The sequence below is a fragment of the Eublepharis macularius genome, chromosome 3, assembly GCF_028583425.1.
Source record: "Eublepharis macularius isolate TG4126 chromosome 3, MPM_Emac_v1.0, whole genome shotgun sequence".
Classification (NCBI taxonomy): Eukaryota; Metazoa; Chordata; class Lepidosauria; order Squamata; family Eublepharidae; genus Eublepharis; species Eublepharis macularius.
The window spans coordinates 70,398,058-70,417,996 of NC_072792.1; the positions used below are offsets into that span (position 1 = coordinate 70,398,058).

General features: G+C 40.5%; 1 protein-coding gene across 1 annotated transcript in view; it reads right to left on the bottom strand.

The window, feature by feature from the left end:
• Nucleotides 1–19,939, bottom strand: part of ADGRG2 (adhesion G protein-coupled receptor G2) — a 79,436-nt gene that overhangs the window by 34,802 nt on the left and 24,695 nt on the right. Inside the window, exons 4-6 of the mRNA XM_054974265.1 lie at nucleotides 10,633–10,686; nucleotides 9,204–9,251; nucleotides 9,077–9,109 (exon numbers count right to left, since the gene is read on the bottom strand). Of these exons, the coding sequence (XP_054830240.1) occupies nucleotides 9,077–9,109; nucleotides 9,204–9,251; nucleotides 10,633–10,686 (135 nt within the window). The remainder of the gene's footprint in view (nucleotides 1–9,076; nucleotides 9,110–9,203; nucleotides 9,252–10,632; nucleotides 10,687–19,939) is intronic.

Consider the following 19,939-nt stretch of genomic DNA (forward strand, 5'->3'; position numbering starts at 1 on the left):
ACCACTGACTATACAGCCCAAACTGTCTGTAACTGTGTGGGATTCAAACCCTTCTACAAAACTTTGATACCTCCTACAATAAGTCTTAAAATTCAATTGCAGGCGTTAATAGCTGTAAATGTATTACTCTCATTCTGCAGTCACTCCATTGGCTACATATCAGTTACCGGGCTCAATTCAAGGTATTGGCTATCACATACGAAGCTCTTCACATCCTTGGTCCATCATACCAGTGGGACTGCCTCTCTATGTCCCATTAAAGCAGCTTCACTCATTTGAATGGCGCCTTCTGCAGGTGCCATCTTGCACATGGGCAAAGTCAACAGTCACCCATACCCATGCATTCTCTGTGGTGGAACAACCTACCTGAAAAGGTCAGAAAAGCTGCAACTCTCCTGGTTTTCCACAAACTGTGCAAAACTGAATTATTCAAGAGGGCTTTTTTACTCAGATAGGAGGGCTGAACTGTAAGGAAGTGGCCTCAAAGAGGTGCATTAGTGGAAGGGATAGGGACTATAGACTTTACTATTTGTTGTACTATTGTACTATTGTACTTGTACTATTTGTTGCTGTAAGTATGTCCCTACTAGATAATTTCTGTGTTGTTTAATATATCAGCCTTAGCATTGCTTATGTTTTGTTTCAGCATTTCTTCTACTCTGTACTGGTCTGAATCTTTGCAAAGTTGTATTTATACATCCTATTACCTTGTTTATTGAAATGTCTCTGAAATTGACTGTACTGACTTACACTGTGTAATACACTTTGAGTCTCAGTGAGAAAGGCTGACTATAAATAACACAGATAAGTAAAATAAAAATAAAAAATAAAGGAAAGTAAGTTCTCATTCCACAGAGCAAGGAGCTGCTGGAAGAGGAGTCAATACCACGACAGTCTGGCCTAGCTAGCAGGGTTGCCTGGGCCTCTGGGCTTGAAACTGGGTGACGGGGGGGGGCATGCCAGGTGGACTAGTGTTTGGGACGAATTTTTATTAGTTTAATTTTTATCAAATTAGCCTCTTGCACGACCCCTCACTTCCTTGTCACACGAGGAATAACATCACCCCTCCCCCCCCAGAAGAATGGGATCCCTACTAGCTGGATGTTCTACTATTCTGTCATCAGAATTTATTTCTGTTTATCAGTTTGCCACAGATGCTCCAGAAATGGGTAATAAAACACCCACAACAATTTTAAACAGTCAGCCAAACATAAATATAAACGACCAGCCAAACAGAAAAGCTACATGATGCTTTTCTGCTGCACAGAACTGCATTTCATCAATCTCGTGCAAACAACATACTAACAAGTGAAAAGAACATAAAAACAAAAATGCATGCATATCAGATTGATGATGATTCTTTGTTATATCTGAAGATATTCTCTGTTATTCAAAATAAGGGCAATGTTCTAACTGATTCTTTAATGAACACATAAAGTTACCTTATACTGATCAAACCTCTGGCATTGTCTACTCTGGCACTGGTTCTCCAGGATCGCAGGCAGAAGTCTCTCACACCGCTCCCTACCTGATCCCTTTAACTGGAGAGGTCAGGGATTGAAACCAGGATCTTCTGCACGCAAAGCCAACGCTCTACCAGGAAGTCACAGCCATTCCCTAAATCTGACCCAAGGACTTCTGTTCCATGTCAGGTAAGTTGTGTGTAAAAGTTGTGTGTGGAAGGCTAAAGATGCATTTTAGCCATCCAATCTTCCCTCAAATCTCTTGATTGTACAGCAATGCTCTAAGAAAAGGCATTTATACAAATGCCGTTCGAGATTGCTCATAATGCAATATAAGGGGCGAAGTCCTCCAACCCCATTATTATATTCAGTGCCTTTTTACACACCTCTTACAACCCTGGGATATCCATGTTGAGATAAGACAACCTGAATTTTGCAGTATTCCAAATGCTACTATGCCTGAGATTTACATAAAGGCACTAATTTACTTCTGATTTCATTTTCAATAGCCTTACACTGAAATGTATTAGAATTGGCAGTAATTTAGTTGGTATCCCAAGGGACTGAAGCCCCTTTCATATGAGGAAAGTAAAAAATGTTTGGGCGGATTAATTTTTTTAAAAAATTTATATGCATTACAAATTGCATAGGCGAGTGATTGTTTCTTCTCTCATAGCAATAACATGTGGAGTCATCCACTGTTCAGTGGCAGTATGTGTCTGAAATAACAAGGGACACCTATAGCTTTTAAAGTTATTTCAAATAATAAACTCAAACATAAAACACATAAGACATAAACTATAACATATAATCATCTTCTACATCATAGCTCTACAATCATCCATTACTTCAATCATCTATAATCATCTAGGTCATATATGAACCTAAACCCAACATCTAAATCCTATAAGAGAAAAATATAGTGAATAAACTACTGTCATTTAAATCATATTGTCATCAATTAAATCATATGTCTATATAAAACTTGCTTATATATATTCTTAATTTTTTACTTCTATTTAAATATCTTTCTGTCTATCTTCATATTTAATAATAATTGTTCTTAATAATTCTTAGTTTTTGACTACATAATCAAAAAATACTTTCCATTTTTCTTCGAATTCTGAGATTGGCCTATTATGTATGTATGATGTTAATTTTGCCGTTAACACATAGCTAATATAACTTATTCTTCCATTCCATCAAATCTGGATATCGTTCTGCCTTCCATTTTGCTGTAAAGACTACTCTTGCCATGGTCATCACCATATATTTAAATAGTTCACTATGTATTTTTGTAATATTACTTGGTAAAATATTTAATAACATATTTTTGGGGTTCATCACAAATTTAAACTTCAATATATTTTGCATTTCTTCATGTATTTCTATCCAATATTTCCTTCTCGCATGTCCACCTCACATGATAAAATGTTGCATCTGTGATTTGGCATACATACAGCTTTCATGTCCTACTTGTACACCTCCCAAAAAGAATCTTACTTGCTCCAACTCACAACTGGAAACTGGGCTAGATAGACCATTGGTCTAATCCGGCTGGTCTCTGTTCATATAGTATAGATTCCAAATACAATCATTCCAAATAAAATGGAATGCAAATACATAGGGGAATTAGCTCAAATGCTACTGTTCAGCTTGCATATGAGAAGTAACAAAATGAATACCTGTATTCTTCATGCTTGGCCTTGGTGTTGCAGGCCATCCCCCTTATTTCGAGAAGACCATAGAGCAGTGTTAAAATCACATGCTTTATATGTAGCCAATCCCTTGTTTGCTCTTTTACAATTACAGTTATACAGATCAATATCTGAGAGCCTTGAGAGGTGCTAATAAGAATAGGCAGTACTGGGCTAGATGGACCAAAAGTCCAACCATATAGATGGCAGGTTTGTGGAAATACTGGGTTGGATCCTGAACAGAAGGAAAACTCACACATGCAGAATGGTACTCTTTGAATTTAAGCCATTAAATCTCTCTGCAGACAAAGTCTGCCTGGAAAAGTGATTTGAACTACATATAAATTGAACCCAAATTGTAAATTAAAAAGTTAGTTAAAAGTACTAAGAAGAAAACATATGCACACTGCAAATAATAAAATAGAAAGAGAATACCAGACTGCACAGAAAAAGTATTGATTTAAGCTAAAAACAATAAAGTTGATACCTAATGCAAATAATAATAATGACATCAATTTAAATTTCAGGGTTTGGGTTTTTCTGCAAACAGAAAAATTGATCACACCATCAAATAGAGTTGATATAACTTGGATGTAATAAAAATTAATGCTGAATTCTAGACTGCAAACAACAAAAAAGCTTGCTGAACTGCAAACAGAAACATTGATTCACAATTATAAGTTTAACACAGCATAAGAAACAAGAGCCCAGGCACATCTGAGAGTGCTACTGATTAGGGGCCCATGAATGGCTCTCTGCTATTAAAAGTGAACAGCCTAGAGGGCTCTCAGATCAAAATCAGAACGGTGGTGCAGAGAGGTCCAAGTTTCCCTATCCGTGGGCCTTTTTGGCAGGCTTTATCTACCAGGAGGAGGGTTGCCAGGCCATTGCCTGGTACCCCAGGTACTTTGGAGGCAGGGCAAGGGGCAAAAATAATGTCATGTGATAAGCTAACATCAAATTTGCAAATATTTAAAACCAGCAGAAATCCAAGACAGAGTTGAAGAAATGCTGAAACATAAGCAATTCTAAGACTAACGTATTAAAAAACACAGAAACTACCCGGTAGGATAGTATTTACAGCAGCAGAACGTACATAGTAGGAAAGTCTATAATCCCTATCCCTTTACTGAGGCATCTCTTTGAGATCACTTCCTTACATGTGCATGTATATACCTTGTTACATGTTTTTTGAAATGTCTTTGAAATTGACTGTACTGACTCACTTGGAGTCTCAGAGCGAAAGGCATACAATAAATAATGTAAATACACAAATAAATAAAACAGTACAGCCCTATTTGAGTACAAAGCCCTCTTGAATAATTCAGTTTTGCATAGTTTGGGGAAAGCTTCAAGAGTGGTAGCTTTCCTGACATCTTCAGGTAGGCCGTTCTATAAGGAGGGAACCAAAACAGAGAATGCATGTGTATGGGCAGCAGTTGATTTTGTTCATGTGCAAGGTGGCACCTACAGAAGGCCCTGTTCAGATGAGCGGATCTGCTGTTAGTGGAACATAGGGAAAGAAGAGCTTCAAGGGGTAAACGGGCTACTCATTAAATTTGTTGATGATACCAAATTGGGAGAAGTGGCAAACACCCAAGAAGATAGAGTTAAAATTCAACAAGACCTGAATACTCTGGAGAAGTGGGCGGTTGTGAACAGCATGCAATTCAACATAGATAAGTGCACAGTATTACATCTGGGCCACAATGTGAAGCACAAATACAGGATGGGGGATACACTTCTGGGTAGTAGTGTACGCGAAAGAGATCACATAAGATCGGGTAAGAGTGGACTGTAAACTAAATATGAGCAGTAAATGTGATGCAGTGGCAAAAAAGGCAAACTCAGTCTTGGGTTGTATCAAAAGGGCTATTGCATCAAAATCGCAGGATGTCATAGTTAGACATGAGCACGAACAAAAAAAATTTAATGAATCCGCAGTTCGTGGTTCAGTGCTAATGACAATCCCAAAGTCGCGAACCGCAACGGACATTTCCCGTTGCTGAACCAGTTTGTGGTGCTCAGAACGGCCCCTGTTGCACTTAGAGAGCCCATATTCACAGGGAGTGTGTAGCGGGCTCTCCTCCAGCCAGCACCCAAGTTTGGTCAAGATTGCAATAGGGATCTTGGAGTTATACCCTCTCCAATCCGAGGCCCCCAGGAAACTCCCACAAAAATCCAAGCTCAATTATATTCTCTCTGTCTCTCCCCAAAGGCTAGCAAGTAGCAAGCAACAGCTCTCACATTCCACTGCTCACTGAAAGTGAAAGCCAGCCTAGGAACACAGTGCTTTTTATAAGCTGAGGTCCCATAGAGCAATGCAGGAGGTCTGTGTTCGGCCGTCAGAGCTGCCTATCAAGGTTTGCAGGGATGAGATCGGAGTGCCTGTAGCTACAGAGCACCCCTCCCCCCTCCCTCCCCCAAGTGTCTTCTCCCAGCTTGTAACCACTTTGCAGCTCCATGGTTGGTAGGAAGACCTGCCGATCGAGGTAAGCTGGGCTTCGGTTCGGGTTTTCAGAGTGACAGAAGGAGTGCAGACAGAGTTCAGGCATTCCCCCGGCTCCGTTTCCAGGGGAATTGATTGATGGCGCCTGACTGTCTGGCTTCCCGAACTGCAGCCAAACACACCAAACCAGGCTTATTCCAAATGCTGGTTCGTTTGCCGTGGACAATCATGAACTGCCAGATCGCGATCGCCAATTTCGTGGGTTTTTGAAGTTCATAATGCGGTTCATGCCCATGTCTAGTCATAGTCCCTCTCTATACTGCCTTGGTCAGGCCGCACCTGGACTACTGTGTGCAGTTCTGGAGGCCTCACTTCAAAAAGGATGTGGACAAAATTGAGAGGGTGCAGAAGAGAGTGACAAGAATGATCAGGGTTCTGGAGACTGAGTCCTACGAGGAAAGGCCGAGGGCCTTGGGAATGTTTAGTTTGGAGAAGAGGAGATTGAGGGGGGACATGATTGTTCTCTTTAAATATCTGAAAGGCTGTCATTTGGAGGAGGGCAAGGAGCTGTTTCAGTTGGCAGCAGAGGATAGAACTCGAAGCCAAGGACTTAAATTACATGCAGAAAGGTACCGGCTGGATATTAGGAAAAACTTTTTCACGGTCAGAGTAGGTCAAAAGTGGAATCAGCTGCCTAGGGAGGTGGTGAGCTCCCCTTCACTGGCAGTTTTCAAGAAGAGGCTGGATGAATATTTTTCAGGGATGCTTTAGGCTAATCCTGCATTGGGCAGGGGGTTGGACTAGAAGGTCTGTATGGCCCCTTCCAACTCTGTGATTCTGTGATCAGCTCAGCTCACAGTCCAATCACGAGCATCGAACAGCTTTGACTGTTTAACAGGTTGGACTGCTTAACAGGTTCACTGAAAAATCTGCAGCATTCCTATCAGAGAACATTGGCACTGGGCAACTGGAGAAAAAGTAGAATCCTATTCAGGGGTTTAGATGCATATGTGGTCATGCCACAGACAGGCCGCAGTATGGGGGAGCTCATTCCATGTGTGTCTGTCTACCTTGCAAAGCTAATGAAAGGGTAGAGGAAGTATAATGCTCTTTCTCTTTCTCTTAAGGCCAAACTACACAATACATTTTTAATGAGTTTTGTTTTGGTTCCTTCTACCCAACTCACTTTCACCTCACTACAGGAAACAATCTGATTTTGGAAAGCTGCAGGGGGGATAGGGCTCCTGCCCACCCTTCCCTCAACTATTTCCTGGGTCTAAATAGTGAGGAGTTATTTGCATAACTTTGAAAATGCAGGTGGAGTAGTCCAAGAATACCGTTCCAAAGTTATGTAAATGACTCCCTGCCAGAGCCTTTTTGGCTCAGGGACAAGGCACAGAGAGGAGGCAGGAGTCCCCTCCTCCCCCATGCTACTTGTAAAGACATTGATTGATTGATTGATTGATTGATTGATTGATTGATTAGCTTAAACATTTGGGTTCTGGCTTTTGAGACTTTTCCTTTTGGGAGACTGGGGCTGTTTCAGCCTTGAGGCACAAGTACGAACCTGAAACAGCTTTCAAGGACAAACTTGATGGAGGCTGGTACTGGCCTCCTGGCTTGTTAACATGTGGCAGTATGGGGGGTGGGGTGATGAGTTCTTTCTCTCCTCCCTTACCTGTGAGGACAGGCTATGGCTGGGCTTGTCATTACACAGTTTTTGGCCCTTTTGATTGGCTAAGAATTTAGGCTGGCTGCAAGCAACTGGTCTTGAAAATAATTGTCTCTCAGTCTATTCCTACCTGCTCCTGTTCCTGCGCTTTGGAAGCACACCTTCCCAGAGGACCCTTTTGCTCCTGCTCCTGAATGCTATGCAACTGGTAGACTCCTGTGCTAACAACCTTTGTGCTTTTGTCTTTTGGATTTCTGGACCAAAGAACTAAAGCTCCCATTTGGATTCTGAAACTTGCTGAAGGTAACATCTGGAACAAGTTTAGGGATTTTTAGTGTATGTAACCTACCTTAAATAGTCTGTTGTTTTCGTTGCTTCTCCATCACATGTCTATGTTTTCTTTGTTTGCCTTTGCAATTTTCTCTAATCAGTTACTTACTCTTATATTGGTGTGGAGTTATTAAGAGTTGTGGCTTCAATCCAAATCCAGCACCTTGGCCGGTTTGCTGCAATCTACCAAATTATGTTTCTTTGAATCAAAGTTTTGCCGGTTAGCACTCAGAAGGCTTGAGGTGGGGATCCCATTCTACCAGTGAGGGTGGGGGATCCTCTGCTCCCAGCCTCTGCCCTTCACTACTGCCTGCCTGGCTGGTCGGGGGGAGGTAGGGGGAATGGGTGTGGGAGCTTTGGAGCGTCCTCCTGCACACTCTGGAAGTGTGTGCCAGGAATGATGGCATTCCTGGCATGACAAGGAAGTGAAGGCCCCCGTGTGGGTCTGATTTGATAAAAATTGGCCCCGACACTAGTTTAGAGGCTTTCATCAGATCGGTCCCACATCATTCCCAGCATGACAAGGAAGTCCTCTGGAGCGTGCATGCACAAAACATGTGCACAAGGTAATTTCCCCCACACCTGCCACCCACAACCCCTTGCCCACCAGTTTGGACCTCAGGGGACCTGGCAACCCATCTGCCTCTTGGCCTTAAGCTGTGGGCTAAAAGAGGCGGGTGGCAACTCATTACCCTGGCAGTGTAGCTTCATTCATCAGTTGTCTGGGAACTTGGGCTTTCTGACACCACCAAAGGTGACTGGCCGCTCCTGGGGATCCTGTACACCACTCTCCTGAGTCAAATAGTTTCTAGCAGGCTTTTAAAGTGATGCAGCTGCTGTGTGTCTGAGGTAAAAGCCAATTGGATTGGGGGAACCCAAACCCAATTTGTTAAAAAATGTACCGTATATTTTTATTTTATTATTTTACTTCATTTTATACCCTACCTTTAGCCCCAATGAGGACCCAAAGCAGCTTATATCATTCTCCTCTTCTCCATTTTTTCCACACAACGAACCGTGTGAGGTAGGGTTAAGGCAGAGTTTGTGACTGGCCCAAGGTCACCCAGCAAGCTTCTATGGTAGACCAGAGAAATTGACCTCGGTCACCTAGTTCCTAGTCCATCACTCTAGCCACTACACTGTACTGTCTCTCTATGTTTGACACTTAGGAGCCATTCACTTTCACTTGCAACTAGATAACTCAGGTTGCAAAATTAATTCATGCCCTCCCATCAGCATGACACAGTTTGAGAAATTATGTATTACATGCAAACATGTTTAACTATTATACAGTGTAAATTGTTCACAGCTGCCTGGGACTAAACAGAATCAAATGCTTTGCATATCAGAATTTGTATCAAGTTATTTTGGCTTTTATTAAATATAAGCCTTGTTTTTATTAAAACTAAAAGTAACCAGTTACACAGCTTATATACATGACGTTTTCTGTGTAAACAATCCTCACCTGCAGAAGACAAAGTTCCAAATGATGATGAATCTAAAAAAAAAGCATAAAAGTAATACAAATGTCAAAATTAAGAGGGGGAAGTAATTTAAAAATAAATGTATCAAAAATATTTATGAATCCTTGCCTGTAGCACTGTTAGAGTAGGTGAGAAAAGTGACAATGGATGAATCAGCTGTAAATAAATAAATAATTTTTAAAATGCAAATGAAATGAAAAGCATAACATATATTTAGACATGACTGGAGTTCTAAATGGGTAGCTTGTTATAACAAAAATAAACAGGTGTTTTCTAGCAGTTTATTCCAGCATAAGTATTTGTAGACTAGAATCCAATTCTTCAGGTGTTATGAGTGGGCACAAATTTTGCAAACCTTTTTATTGTAGGTTTGGGGGGGGGGACCTGGCCAAGAAATGCAGAGGAAACAGACTGAAATGTCATAATCAAGAAAAATATAATAAGTTAATAATTGTGTTAAGATATACCTGTAAAATGTGGGGTGTACATGGCTTGTTAAGAGAGCCACATTTTTAATTCGAATAAATTTATTCAAAGGTTCCAGACCTTTGATTACCCTTGAACTAGGACTTAGGATTTTATTTACAACTGTGACTATTTTAATAAAACCTGTGACTTCCCACCCATTACATGTGTTAACTAGGTTAGACAATGAATGGTTTCTGGTTTTCTTGATTAGATTCTAAATGTTACATAACTATATTTCACCTGTACTTCCTGCATTTCATGACTGCTTGACCCTTCTGGGTGTTTTCATAAAATGAATGCAAAGCAATCTCAACTCCCCTCTGTCTGGAGATCAGGGGGCAGGGCCACCAGCCATGTGACCATTTTCTCCGAGGGCAACCCACTGAGTTCTGCCACCTCTTTTCCCAGAAAAAAAACCCTGCAGAAAACTAATTTCATTTTGAAATATTCCCCCAAAGTGCTAGTAACAGTTTGTGCCAGCTGCTAGTTGAAAGTTTATTTTTGTCCAAACAGCCATAAAACCCATTCTATGAATACACTGGCATGACATCGAACACCTTGTCCCTGCTTTCCAAATTTTCCCACCACTTTGCCAAAAATTGACTGCAATACATTTTGTGTGAATAAAAGAATGTCTTAAAAAGCATTTCACTCATCCCAAAGAGAATAAAATGAGTAAGAGTTTCTTTTCAATGCCCCCCCCCCCCCATCACCCAATGTTTTCCATTGGAAAAATGGGGGAACAGTCTTCAGGAGGAAAAATATTTTTTTCATATTTGTTCTAATTGTTTTTCACATCTTCACATCTCTATGGCAGCTGCAATATTTCACTGTCCTATCTTGAATATTCTGTACAAGTGAGATGTGAACAATTTGTAAGATCAGGTTTTAAACTGAACAGACAGCAGACATAGTTTATAATCATTACATATGAGAAACAGCTTTTGTCTTGGTCTGCACCTGCAATTATGCTGGTATTTTGTATCCACTGTTTTCTTTGTAAAACAAAACAAAATAAAACAACAACAACAACAACAACAAGAAACAGACAAGAAAGTTTTTGTCTTACCAGGGGTTGTTACTGGAGCTGCTTGCAGTCCTGACCGGGCATTTTCAGCATTAGCTACAGAATGAACAATTCAATAAATTTGTTAGGCTAAATGAAAATGTTTTTGTGACAGTTCTCCTTCTTGTCTGAGGCTGCTTCCACACAATAAGGATCCTCCACATTGCTTTCATTGTACCACCATGAATGCAGAAGCGTGCACACTGTTGATGGTGCTTCCACATGTAGGCATTTTCTGCAGTTTCTTTTCCCCAGTTTTTTCTCTTCCACATGTGCTCCATAAAGATTCTGCACTGGATGCAGGGGGACACGGTTGTCACAGCATCCATTAAGATTGGCCACCTATTTTATTGTATTCTTTTCTTCACATTTATGCTATAGTACATAACAATTTAATTAACATTAGAAATGGAAATAGATATATGCCAATAGATTGGTATAGTGGTATACATGAAAAAAAATTGGGAATATGGGGACCAGGAGAGGCTAAAAATTGGGAAATGCTGACAATGTGGGCAGGACCTTTGCATGGCAGGAAAGTGTGTACAGTTCCTTCCAGGCATCATGCTAACACGGTATACACAGAGCTCTTTGAGATGAATGCAAAGCAGTTTTGGGAAACAGCATAACATCATGTGAAATCTCCACACATTAAAAAACCCTGCTCCAGTTCGGAAGCAAATCTGGAGAGAAACCAGCATGGAAGCAGCCTAACGCGTTATTTTATAATATCACCACAAGAGGGCAATGCTGAACTGTTTTTTTTAAAGCTACACATGCAAAGAAAATTCTGAAACTGGAACAACACAGTACTGGTAGTGGTTATTAAAAACAGAAGAAATTGGCATACATATAATGGAAAAGTATACAGCATTAATAAAAATACTCTTATATTTAAAACTAGGTTGATTCTTGAGAAAATGTAGAAAAACTGTTCGTAGATTTATTCCTTCAGATTTAAAAGCAAGCATTTTCAGTAACTATTATTCCAAATGTGAACATAAGCAAAATAAATTGACAGTATCTATCTATATAAATAGCAGTTGTCTGAAACTGTAAAACAACAACAAAAACTACACCAAATGTCATAATATTTGGTGTTTTATGTTACATTGCAACTAAAAATCTTAATGCAATGCATATTGGTTTTTACACACAGGAACTTTAAGATTACAATAAAAAGTCTGAATGATATCACAGATATGGAAACATAAAGGTATTGAGCAAAAGCTTTATTCTGAAGATATACTGAGAAAGAACTTCTCTATGTTAGCATCAGCTCTCTACTTGCAAGTAATTACTGGACCAATTTCCAACTATCAGCAATGCTGTGATTAAGAAGGCAGACAGTATGAAGACGGAGGAGGCGTTTAGCAGGCTTATTAAGGAATAAAAGGTTCTTTGGTTATCAAAATGCCACACTAAGAGCGAAACTTCAAAACTAGACAACAGTGCCATCCTAAGTAAACTTCTAAGACCATTAAAATTAGTGGAAGTGTGAATCTTGTGTTCATTTGCATTCCACATAAAAATATGACTCATACCCTGCTATGCATCACAGATGGATGGATGGATGGATGACTTCATATATTTGACAAATTTCTAGACTTCTATATAAAACCTAACTTCTGCTACAATAAATATGTGCCACAGGACTCTCTGTTTTTGTGACAACAGATTAACATGGCTAGCCCACTGGACATCGGTGGACAACAAAGCCAAGTTCTAACACCATAGTCTTCAACTTTATCAGATTCAAAGCCCACCTTTAAACCTAATTTACATCATGGGGTCCAGTTCAATATATTTTTGTGCAGGTATCCACCTTTTCCTTTAATGTCTGGAATAACCAGATGTAAAAGAGGATACAGGACCCTTCATTTTATGAAACGTGTACCAAAGAGGGGCATTTCACAAGGTGTTGTTTACTATGGTTACAGCATCTTCTGAGAGGGAAACACAACCAAGTTCTTGCGGTCACATTTAAAGTTACACATACTTCACAATGGGAGGAATCCTAAGCAGGCCTATTCATAAGAAAGTCTCATGTTACTGTGAGGAGTTTACTCGTAGAAAAGATTCTTAGGATTGCAGCTAGGCACGCTGGCGCTTCCTCTCAAATGATTGCCCATTTGCCTCTTGACAGAGTTCAAGATGATGGTTGTTACCTTTAAAGCCTTTCATTGCTTGGGATCTGCCTATCCTATGGACTGCCTTTCCCCATGTACCTACTTCATTTCTGAATACTCCCTGTATTTGGAAGGTCTGTTGAGCTGCAGCCTGTGTGTGCTGGTGTTCAGTGGCTGCACACACACTTTGGAACAGCATACCAGCTATGGTACAGAAAGCTCTGACAGTTTCTTGCTTCCTTAAAATGTGCCAAGTAGAATAATATTGATGCACCAATGACTGGCTCTGACAGCTATTCGTGACAATATTCTATATATATTCCAAAAGGATATATAGCAAAACCCCGTATTTGCACTATAAAAACCCACCTCTCAGATTAGCCCCCCCCCTTTTTTTGCGTTTTATTACTACACCCAGTACTAACAGGAAATCTCATACTCAAATATTGAACTCTTCAGTTCTTCCTCTTTTCAGTACTCTGCATAGCTTGTTTTTGGCATTTTGGAGCTGTAATCCTTTAATGCACAATAATACATCAAGGACCTGCTCAGCCAGTTATTCTAAGAACAGCTTAACAGACAAAATTTCAGAATGAAGCTGTAAACTCCCTTGTAGTTTTCAAGCATGCCTTACAGCACTCCAAATTCATTGAAATCAAAGGACACAGGCTGGAGTAACCCTGCATGAGGTTTGTGCTGCAAATCACCTTCACTTTTCAGAGTCCAAATAAACCAAATCTTGGGGGGGAGGGGGAGTGGCATTTCTTAACATCCATCAAACACAGCAAGTACACATGAAGCCACCTGTTTTACAGATTTCAAAATTTTCTGTCCGTGTTTATTTCCTTACACTTACACTTCCTATTGTGACTGTCAGTTCTAGATTTGGAGCCTGTCTCTGGGAAACTGTTTGTTTGTGGTTTAATTAATGTACTGAACCTAGCAACTTTAAGCCCTCTACAAGGAGAAGGAAGAGTTCAAGAAAGCAGTAAGAGAAATATTGAAATTAATATAAATCCCCACTACCCTGTTTATACTTGACAGACGTACATCTAGGCAGACTTTTGTAGCAAGACAGAAAGTCCCAGATCCAATTTAATCAGTACCAAAGCCTGGCAAGGTGATTATTTAGGTGTAAATTCTATACAAGGAAATACCCAGGTGTGTTCTTTGTTTCATTTTGTTTAAACAAGCTTAGAAGTTTAGTCCAAGTTCTCCCAATTGGTAAAATATGAAAGGCTTGATAACACAATCTTTGCAAGTATTAGCAAAGTAGTTTTGCTACTCGTATCAGTGTCTTAAACAACTTACAGAATATTCACAGAATGTTTATTTTCCTGAAGAACCTGGAAGGATAAACAATTCTCTATGGTACAACGAATCTGCTAAGATTGCTACTTTGAAATACTCTTTTCTTTGCAGGACTGAGATCCAGTCTACATGATGCTCCCTGAGCATGAATTCTCAAAGGTCTTGTATGAAACAAGTTCTGCACAGATACAGCCATTGCTTCTTGGCAGACCAATTCCAACAATCACAGCAGCTCAAAAATGCTGTTGCCATCATGGAAATCACTACCAAGAAATGACAAATGTGTATAGAAAGTAACATGGTGCATAAACCATGCTGAAGCTTTCTTTCTGTTTTATATAGTCAAGTAGGGGCTCATTTTCCAGGATAGTCTGAGTTGGGAGAAAGCCTTTTTTGCAGCTGCAGTTCCTTGCTTCTCTAGCAGCAGTGCTGGATCTAGTATAACCCCTAGGACTGAATCTGCAAAGGTCAACAGAACCCTGTTGAATGTGGGAAGCACAATGTCCTTCAAGATATTTGCTTTCCCAACCAGCATCACTTCTGTCTTATCTAGATTCAGTTTCAGTTTGTTTGCTTTCAAACATTTGATTATAGCTGTCAGACAGCAACTTAGGACTTCTACTGCATTACCAGGGAATTTGGATAGTGAGATATAGAGCAAGGTGTCATCTGCATATTGATGACATTTCATAGCTACAATTTGTTCTTCTAAGGCTTTACATAGAGGTTAAATAAAATGAGGGATAACAATGCACCCCGTGGAACCCCCCAAGATAATTACTATACCGAAGTAAGCTAGCTACCAACAGCAACCTTTTGAGACTGTTCTACAAGGAAAAATTTAAACCAATCCAAGGCACATCCACTGGTACCCACTTCTGTCTCCAAATGACTCGACAGGATGGCATAGTCTGCTGTACCAAAGGCTGCAGATAGTTCAGAAGGGGTATCAAAGAAGCATGGCCCTTGTCCATATTCAGGTGGATGTCATCAACTAAAGCCATCAGAGCTGTTTCCCCTCATAGCCTGGCCTGAAACCAGACTGAAAAGGGTCCGGAGCACAAGAATGATCTAAGAAGATCTAGAGTTGGTCAGTTGATCAGCTATTGCTCTCTCAATCAGTTTGCCCAGAAAGGGCAGGTTAGAGACAAGACAATAACTGGTGGCATCATTTTTGTCTAGGAATGGTTTTTAAAGTAGTGGATGTATGACCACCTCTTTGAGTGGCCAAGGGAAGGTGCTCTGAGTTAGTGACTGGTTTATGATAGACATCAAGGGCTCAACTATGTGGTCTTTACACGATTTTAAAAGCCAGGATGGGTAAGGGCCCAGTACACAAGGAATGGTCTTCACAGATGCCAGGATCCTGTCAATATCTCTCACTGTAAGTGGGTCAAAATGGTTCATAGGCATATTTTCTACCTCATCTATACTAGAGCTTGTATCCAGATCAGAGTGTTTTTGTACCATTTTATCAGCAAAAAATCTTTGCAAAGATGTCACAGCTAATTGTTCTTGAGGCAGCAGACATTCAGATCTAGGAGTCAGAAGATGTTGAAATACATTAAACAATTGGAATGGCCACGAACCAACTTATACAATGATTGCAGAGAAATAACATTTCTTTGCGGTTGTCACTGCCGCTTCACAGGCCTTCCAATGGCTCTGCAGCACTCCCTATCAGATTCAGCATGAGTTTTCCTCCAGTGTCTTTCTAGACATTTTCCAGCCCTCTTTAGATCACCCATCTCTGTGGTAAACCACGGGGCTGGCTTCTGCCAAAGGGTGGGAGAGGTCAATAAGGAGCAATCTTGTCAATCATTTCAAGGATTTCATTGCAGACTGAACAGAGCATGTGAATGGAATTTTAAAACCTCCCACCCACAGCATTTTGGAATCCAGAAGGATCCATTTTGATGGTTCCTCCCTTTTCTGCAGGGTGTCAGGAATATATGCACCCTTGTTTTCAGTAGGCAATGGTCAGAACACAGCTGAAGCCAAATCTTCAATCCTGAAAGCAGCCCTCAAAGGCTCAGTGTAAAAAATTGGCCAAGGCATGGCCTCTTTCATGTGTGGGGCTGTCACTATTTGAGAGAGGCCCAGGGCTGACAAGGAAGCTGAGATCCTGGAACATTTAAGTCACTCAGAAAAATCTCCAGCACCACATCCAGGACACTCTCTGCCAACTCTGAAAGGATGCTAACTGGGCACTAGGCAGATGGTAGACAAGCAGAATATCTAATCTATCCTTATGCATCTCTTTGGTACCACTTTGGTACTCTTATCTGAGTAAAAAGCACTCTTGAATAATTCAGTTTTGCATAGTTTTCGAAAAGCCAGGAGAGTGGGAGCTTCCCTAATGTCAGGACTGTGACCCACAGCACTTCCATCTTGCTTTCTCATTTGCTGTACTTTTCCAGTATTGTTTTTGTGTGCAGGTTCACAGGAGCAGCTTCGGTTCCCAAGACAATCTTATCTGAGATAGCTCCCCGCAGCGACCTTGGAGCAGTTACTTTCACATTCCCAGCTTCTATACTAACTGGGCAGGCAAGGGGGGGGGGGTGATGGACTGGAGGGTTTGATATACTGTAACAAGCCATTAACACGTCATTCTCAACAAGGGTTTTGTGTACAGCCAGAAGCTATCTTAGCCTTTGGATTACCTATGGACACTTGTACTTTGAATATATACTCTCTCAATAAATAACCTTTGATTCAAGAGACTTTGGATTTCTTGGTGCAAGGGGTGGGAGATTAAATCAGAGTGACTTGAACTCCATAGACTGACACCCAACCTCTTTAGGTAGGCCATTCCATAGGGAGGGGCCACCAAAAGAATGCACGTGTACGGGTAGCTGTTGGTTTTGCCCATGTGCAAGATGGCACCTGCAGAAGGCCCTGTCGAGTTTAGCAAAGCTGCCATGGAGGAACATCGGGACAGAGGTGGTCCCATAGATATGCCAGACAAAGGTGATTAAAGGCTTTGTAAGTGATAGCCAATACTTTGAATCGAGCCTGGTAGCTGATAGGCAGCCAGTGGAATGACTGCAAAATAAGAGTAATATTCAGTCTCCTCCTAGCTTCAAGATTCACAAATTGAAACATCTCAAATTTTTACTGCACCTCATAATCACAAATTTTCTGCTCTGCCTTTAAAACCTTGTTTATTTCATTCCCATTTCCCAGGCAAATAATAGAACTATGTTAATGATTATAGTTTCATGTTATTGATAGAAAACTTCAGTTTAAATGCACAAAACTGGATTATTTTCACACTTCCCTGCTGATAAAAACTGGTTTCTTTCTTCAGCCAGATGTCTAAATCTGATATTTTATGACATGCTAAAAAAATCAAGATCTGCTTTAATGATATTGCTCACTTAAGAAAGACATCACACACAACTTCCAGGAGTTTTAGGAAACCGTGGTATTTTCCATGGCCAACAACAAAAGCTTGAATGTTATTCGTTCCAAAAGACTTCTGTATTTCACCAGACAACTCAGCAAGTGATTAGCACCTTTACAGATACCACATTTAGACACTGTGAAAGAGTAAAAGAAGAGTTCAGAACATCTGCCACAATTCTAAAAGAAATTATTTCCACAAAACAGGGTTGTTTTTAACAATTTACAATTTACCCATGTTGTATTTCATATTGTAAATAGTTTTGTTAATAATTGAAATAAAACTATTTTTTTAAAAAAACAGGGTTGTTGTTTTTTAAAAAGCAAGAGCCAACTTGAAAAGCATGGCAAATCATGAATATGTGACTGTACTCATGATAATTTGTATTTAAAAACAAAAATGGGCACTATAACTCTATGCATAATATATCTAAAATAATTGAAAAGCATTGCTTTGGTCTATTCACACATGTTTTCTTCATTACTGAATTATTTCTGCCAGTTTCCATGTAAAAAAAGAACACTCCACCAATGGGTGAATGTAGTCATTATTGGAAAAACATACTGTTTTGTATTATTCATCAAGAAAGGACTCTGCAACCACCACAGTTAATTTTATAAATAGCACTTGGGTTGTCCAAATTTTCTTAATGAAGATTTTGAGACTTCAATAGTTTTTTGATAGAAATTTAACAGATGTCCCATGTGGTAGAGGAACTTGGCTTGTGGGCCAATTCAATGCCTCTTGCCTTACTACCAGTTGGAGAAAGTATGTAGCAGGTAGCAAAGAGCCAAATGTCTTGTGGGCTCAGTGTGGTTTGCTCTAACATCTGTACTAAGAACTGGCTACAGTAGGCATGCTCCAGCGTATATAACACCAGTGGTTTCTTCTCCTTAATCCTGGACTACACACTCTCTATCCTGTAAGGACAACACATGAATAGTGTTGGGAAAGGATGACTGTAACTTGTATCACTTGAGCAGGGTTGTTCTTCAGCTCATCAATGATTTTTGTAGAAAGCAAATAATGACATTTATTTTACTACATCATGTGACATGTGACATCATGCCTAGAAACAAAATGATGCAATTCTAATCTGTAAACTTCTCCCCCTTTTCTGCTTCCTTCTCTCCTTCCCACCCACCAGCCGACCTACCTTTATCTGACTTCCAATCTCCAACTTTCTCTCCCCTCCCTGGCAGCCTCTACCTGAGAAAACTATGACCCATTTTGCATTGCTGGCTCCTCAGGCAGGCCAACCTTTGCCATGAGGAACCCACACTTTCCCCTCATGCCCTTCTCCACATTCTTTCCTCTTTTACTCCTCCTGGTAACCCCTATATCCTTCCCTTTTCCTGCTTCCTTCTCTCCTTCCCACCACTAGCCAACCTACCTTTTATTTGCCCCCCAAACTTCAGCTATATTAATTATTTATTACTTCATTTATATTCTACCATTCTCCACAACTGGGATCCAAAGCTGATCACATCGTTCTCCGGTCCTCCATTTTATCTTCACAGCAACAGCTCTGAAGTACATTAGGCTAAGAGTGTGTGACTGCCTGACCTAAGGTCACCAAGCTTCCATGGCAGAACAGGGATTCAAATCTGGTTCTTCCAGATCCTAGTCCAGTTATGCTATCCCCACTGGAAGATTACCAATTGATCCTCCTGATCTTAAATTGACACACACTCAAAAGCTGAGGGGAGAAAATAGTTCCTTTCCCTCTCACCGAATAATCACTGCTGACAGACTTCTACTCAGGTTCGAGGCTGCTCTCTTAACTTTTAGAGAACATGGGCCGTCGTCACACTGGCTTTTATTTAGCGCTAAAATGGCGCTATTTCCCGGCAAACACCCACCTTATTCCAACACTGTAGCGATTTTCTCTCTTCTGCTTTGTGCTTGATAGTCGCGCTATTTTGTGCCTCAGTGTGAATGCCTCACATCGATGTATTTCGCCTCGCAACGCCCTATGCCCTCCCTTCAATCCCAGAATCCATTTCTTCCCGCGACTCCCCTTTTTTAAATTTTATTATGTCCTTATAACGCCATAACGACATAACACAATGCAAACTTTCTGCTGAAGTAAAAATGACTCAATCGCCATGGCAGAGTCTTCAGCGATGGGGATCACGTCAGACAGGGAGTTTTCTGTGGGCAAAGGGCTATTTATATAATTTCAAAGTTGGAAAAACAAAAGGGTCATAATGTTTTGCTCTAACGGAATGTTTATATGCTGTTATTCCGTTATAGCAGAATTAAACGCCAGAATAATTTTAAAAAGGGGGGAGGAGCTGCTTCTGCACGGTTAGAGAGAACAGAACAGAGTGCTTCGGTGTGGACAGCTGGTGGCGCGAAGAGCCGTTAGGTGACCCAAAGAAACCTTACTGTGCCGATAACAGGTAGGACGCTATATGCTGTAAATTTAATGGAAGAGATGCCCGTGTGACGACGGCCGTGG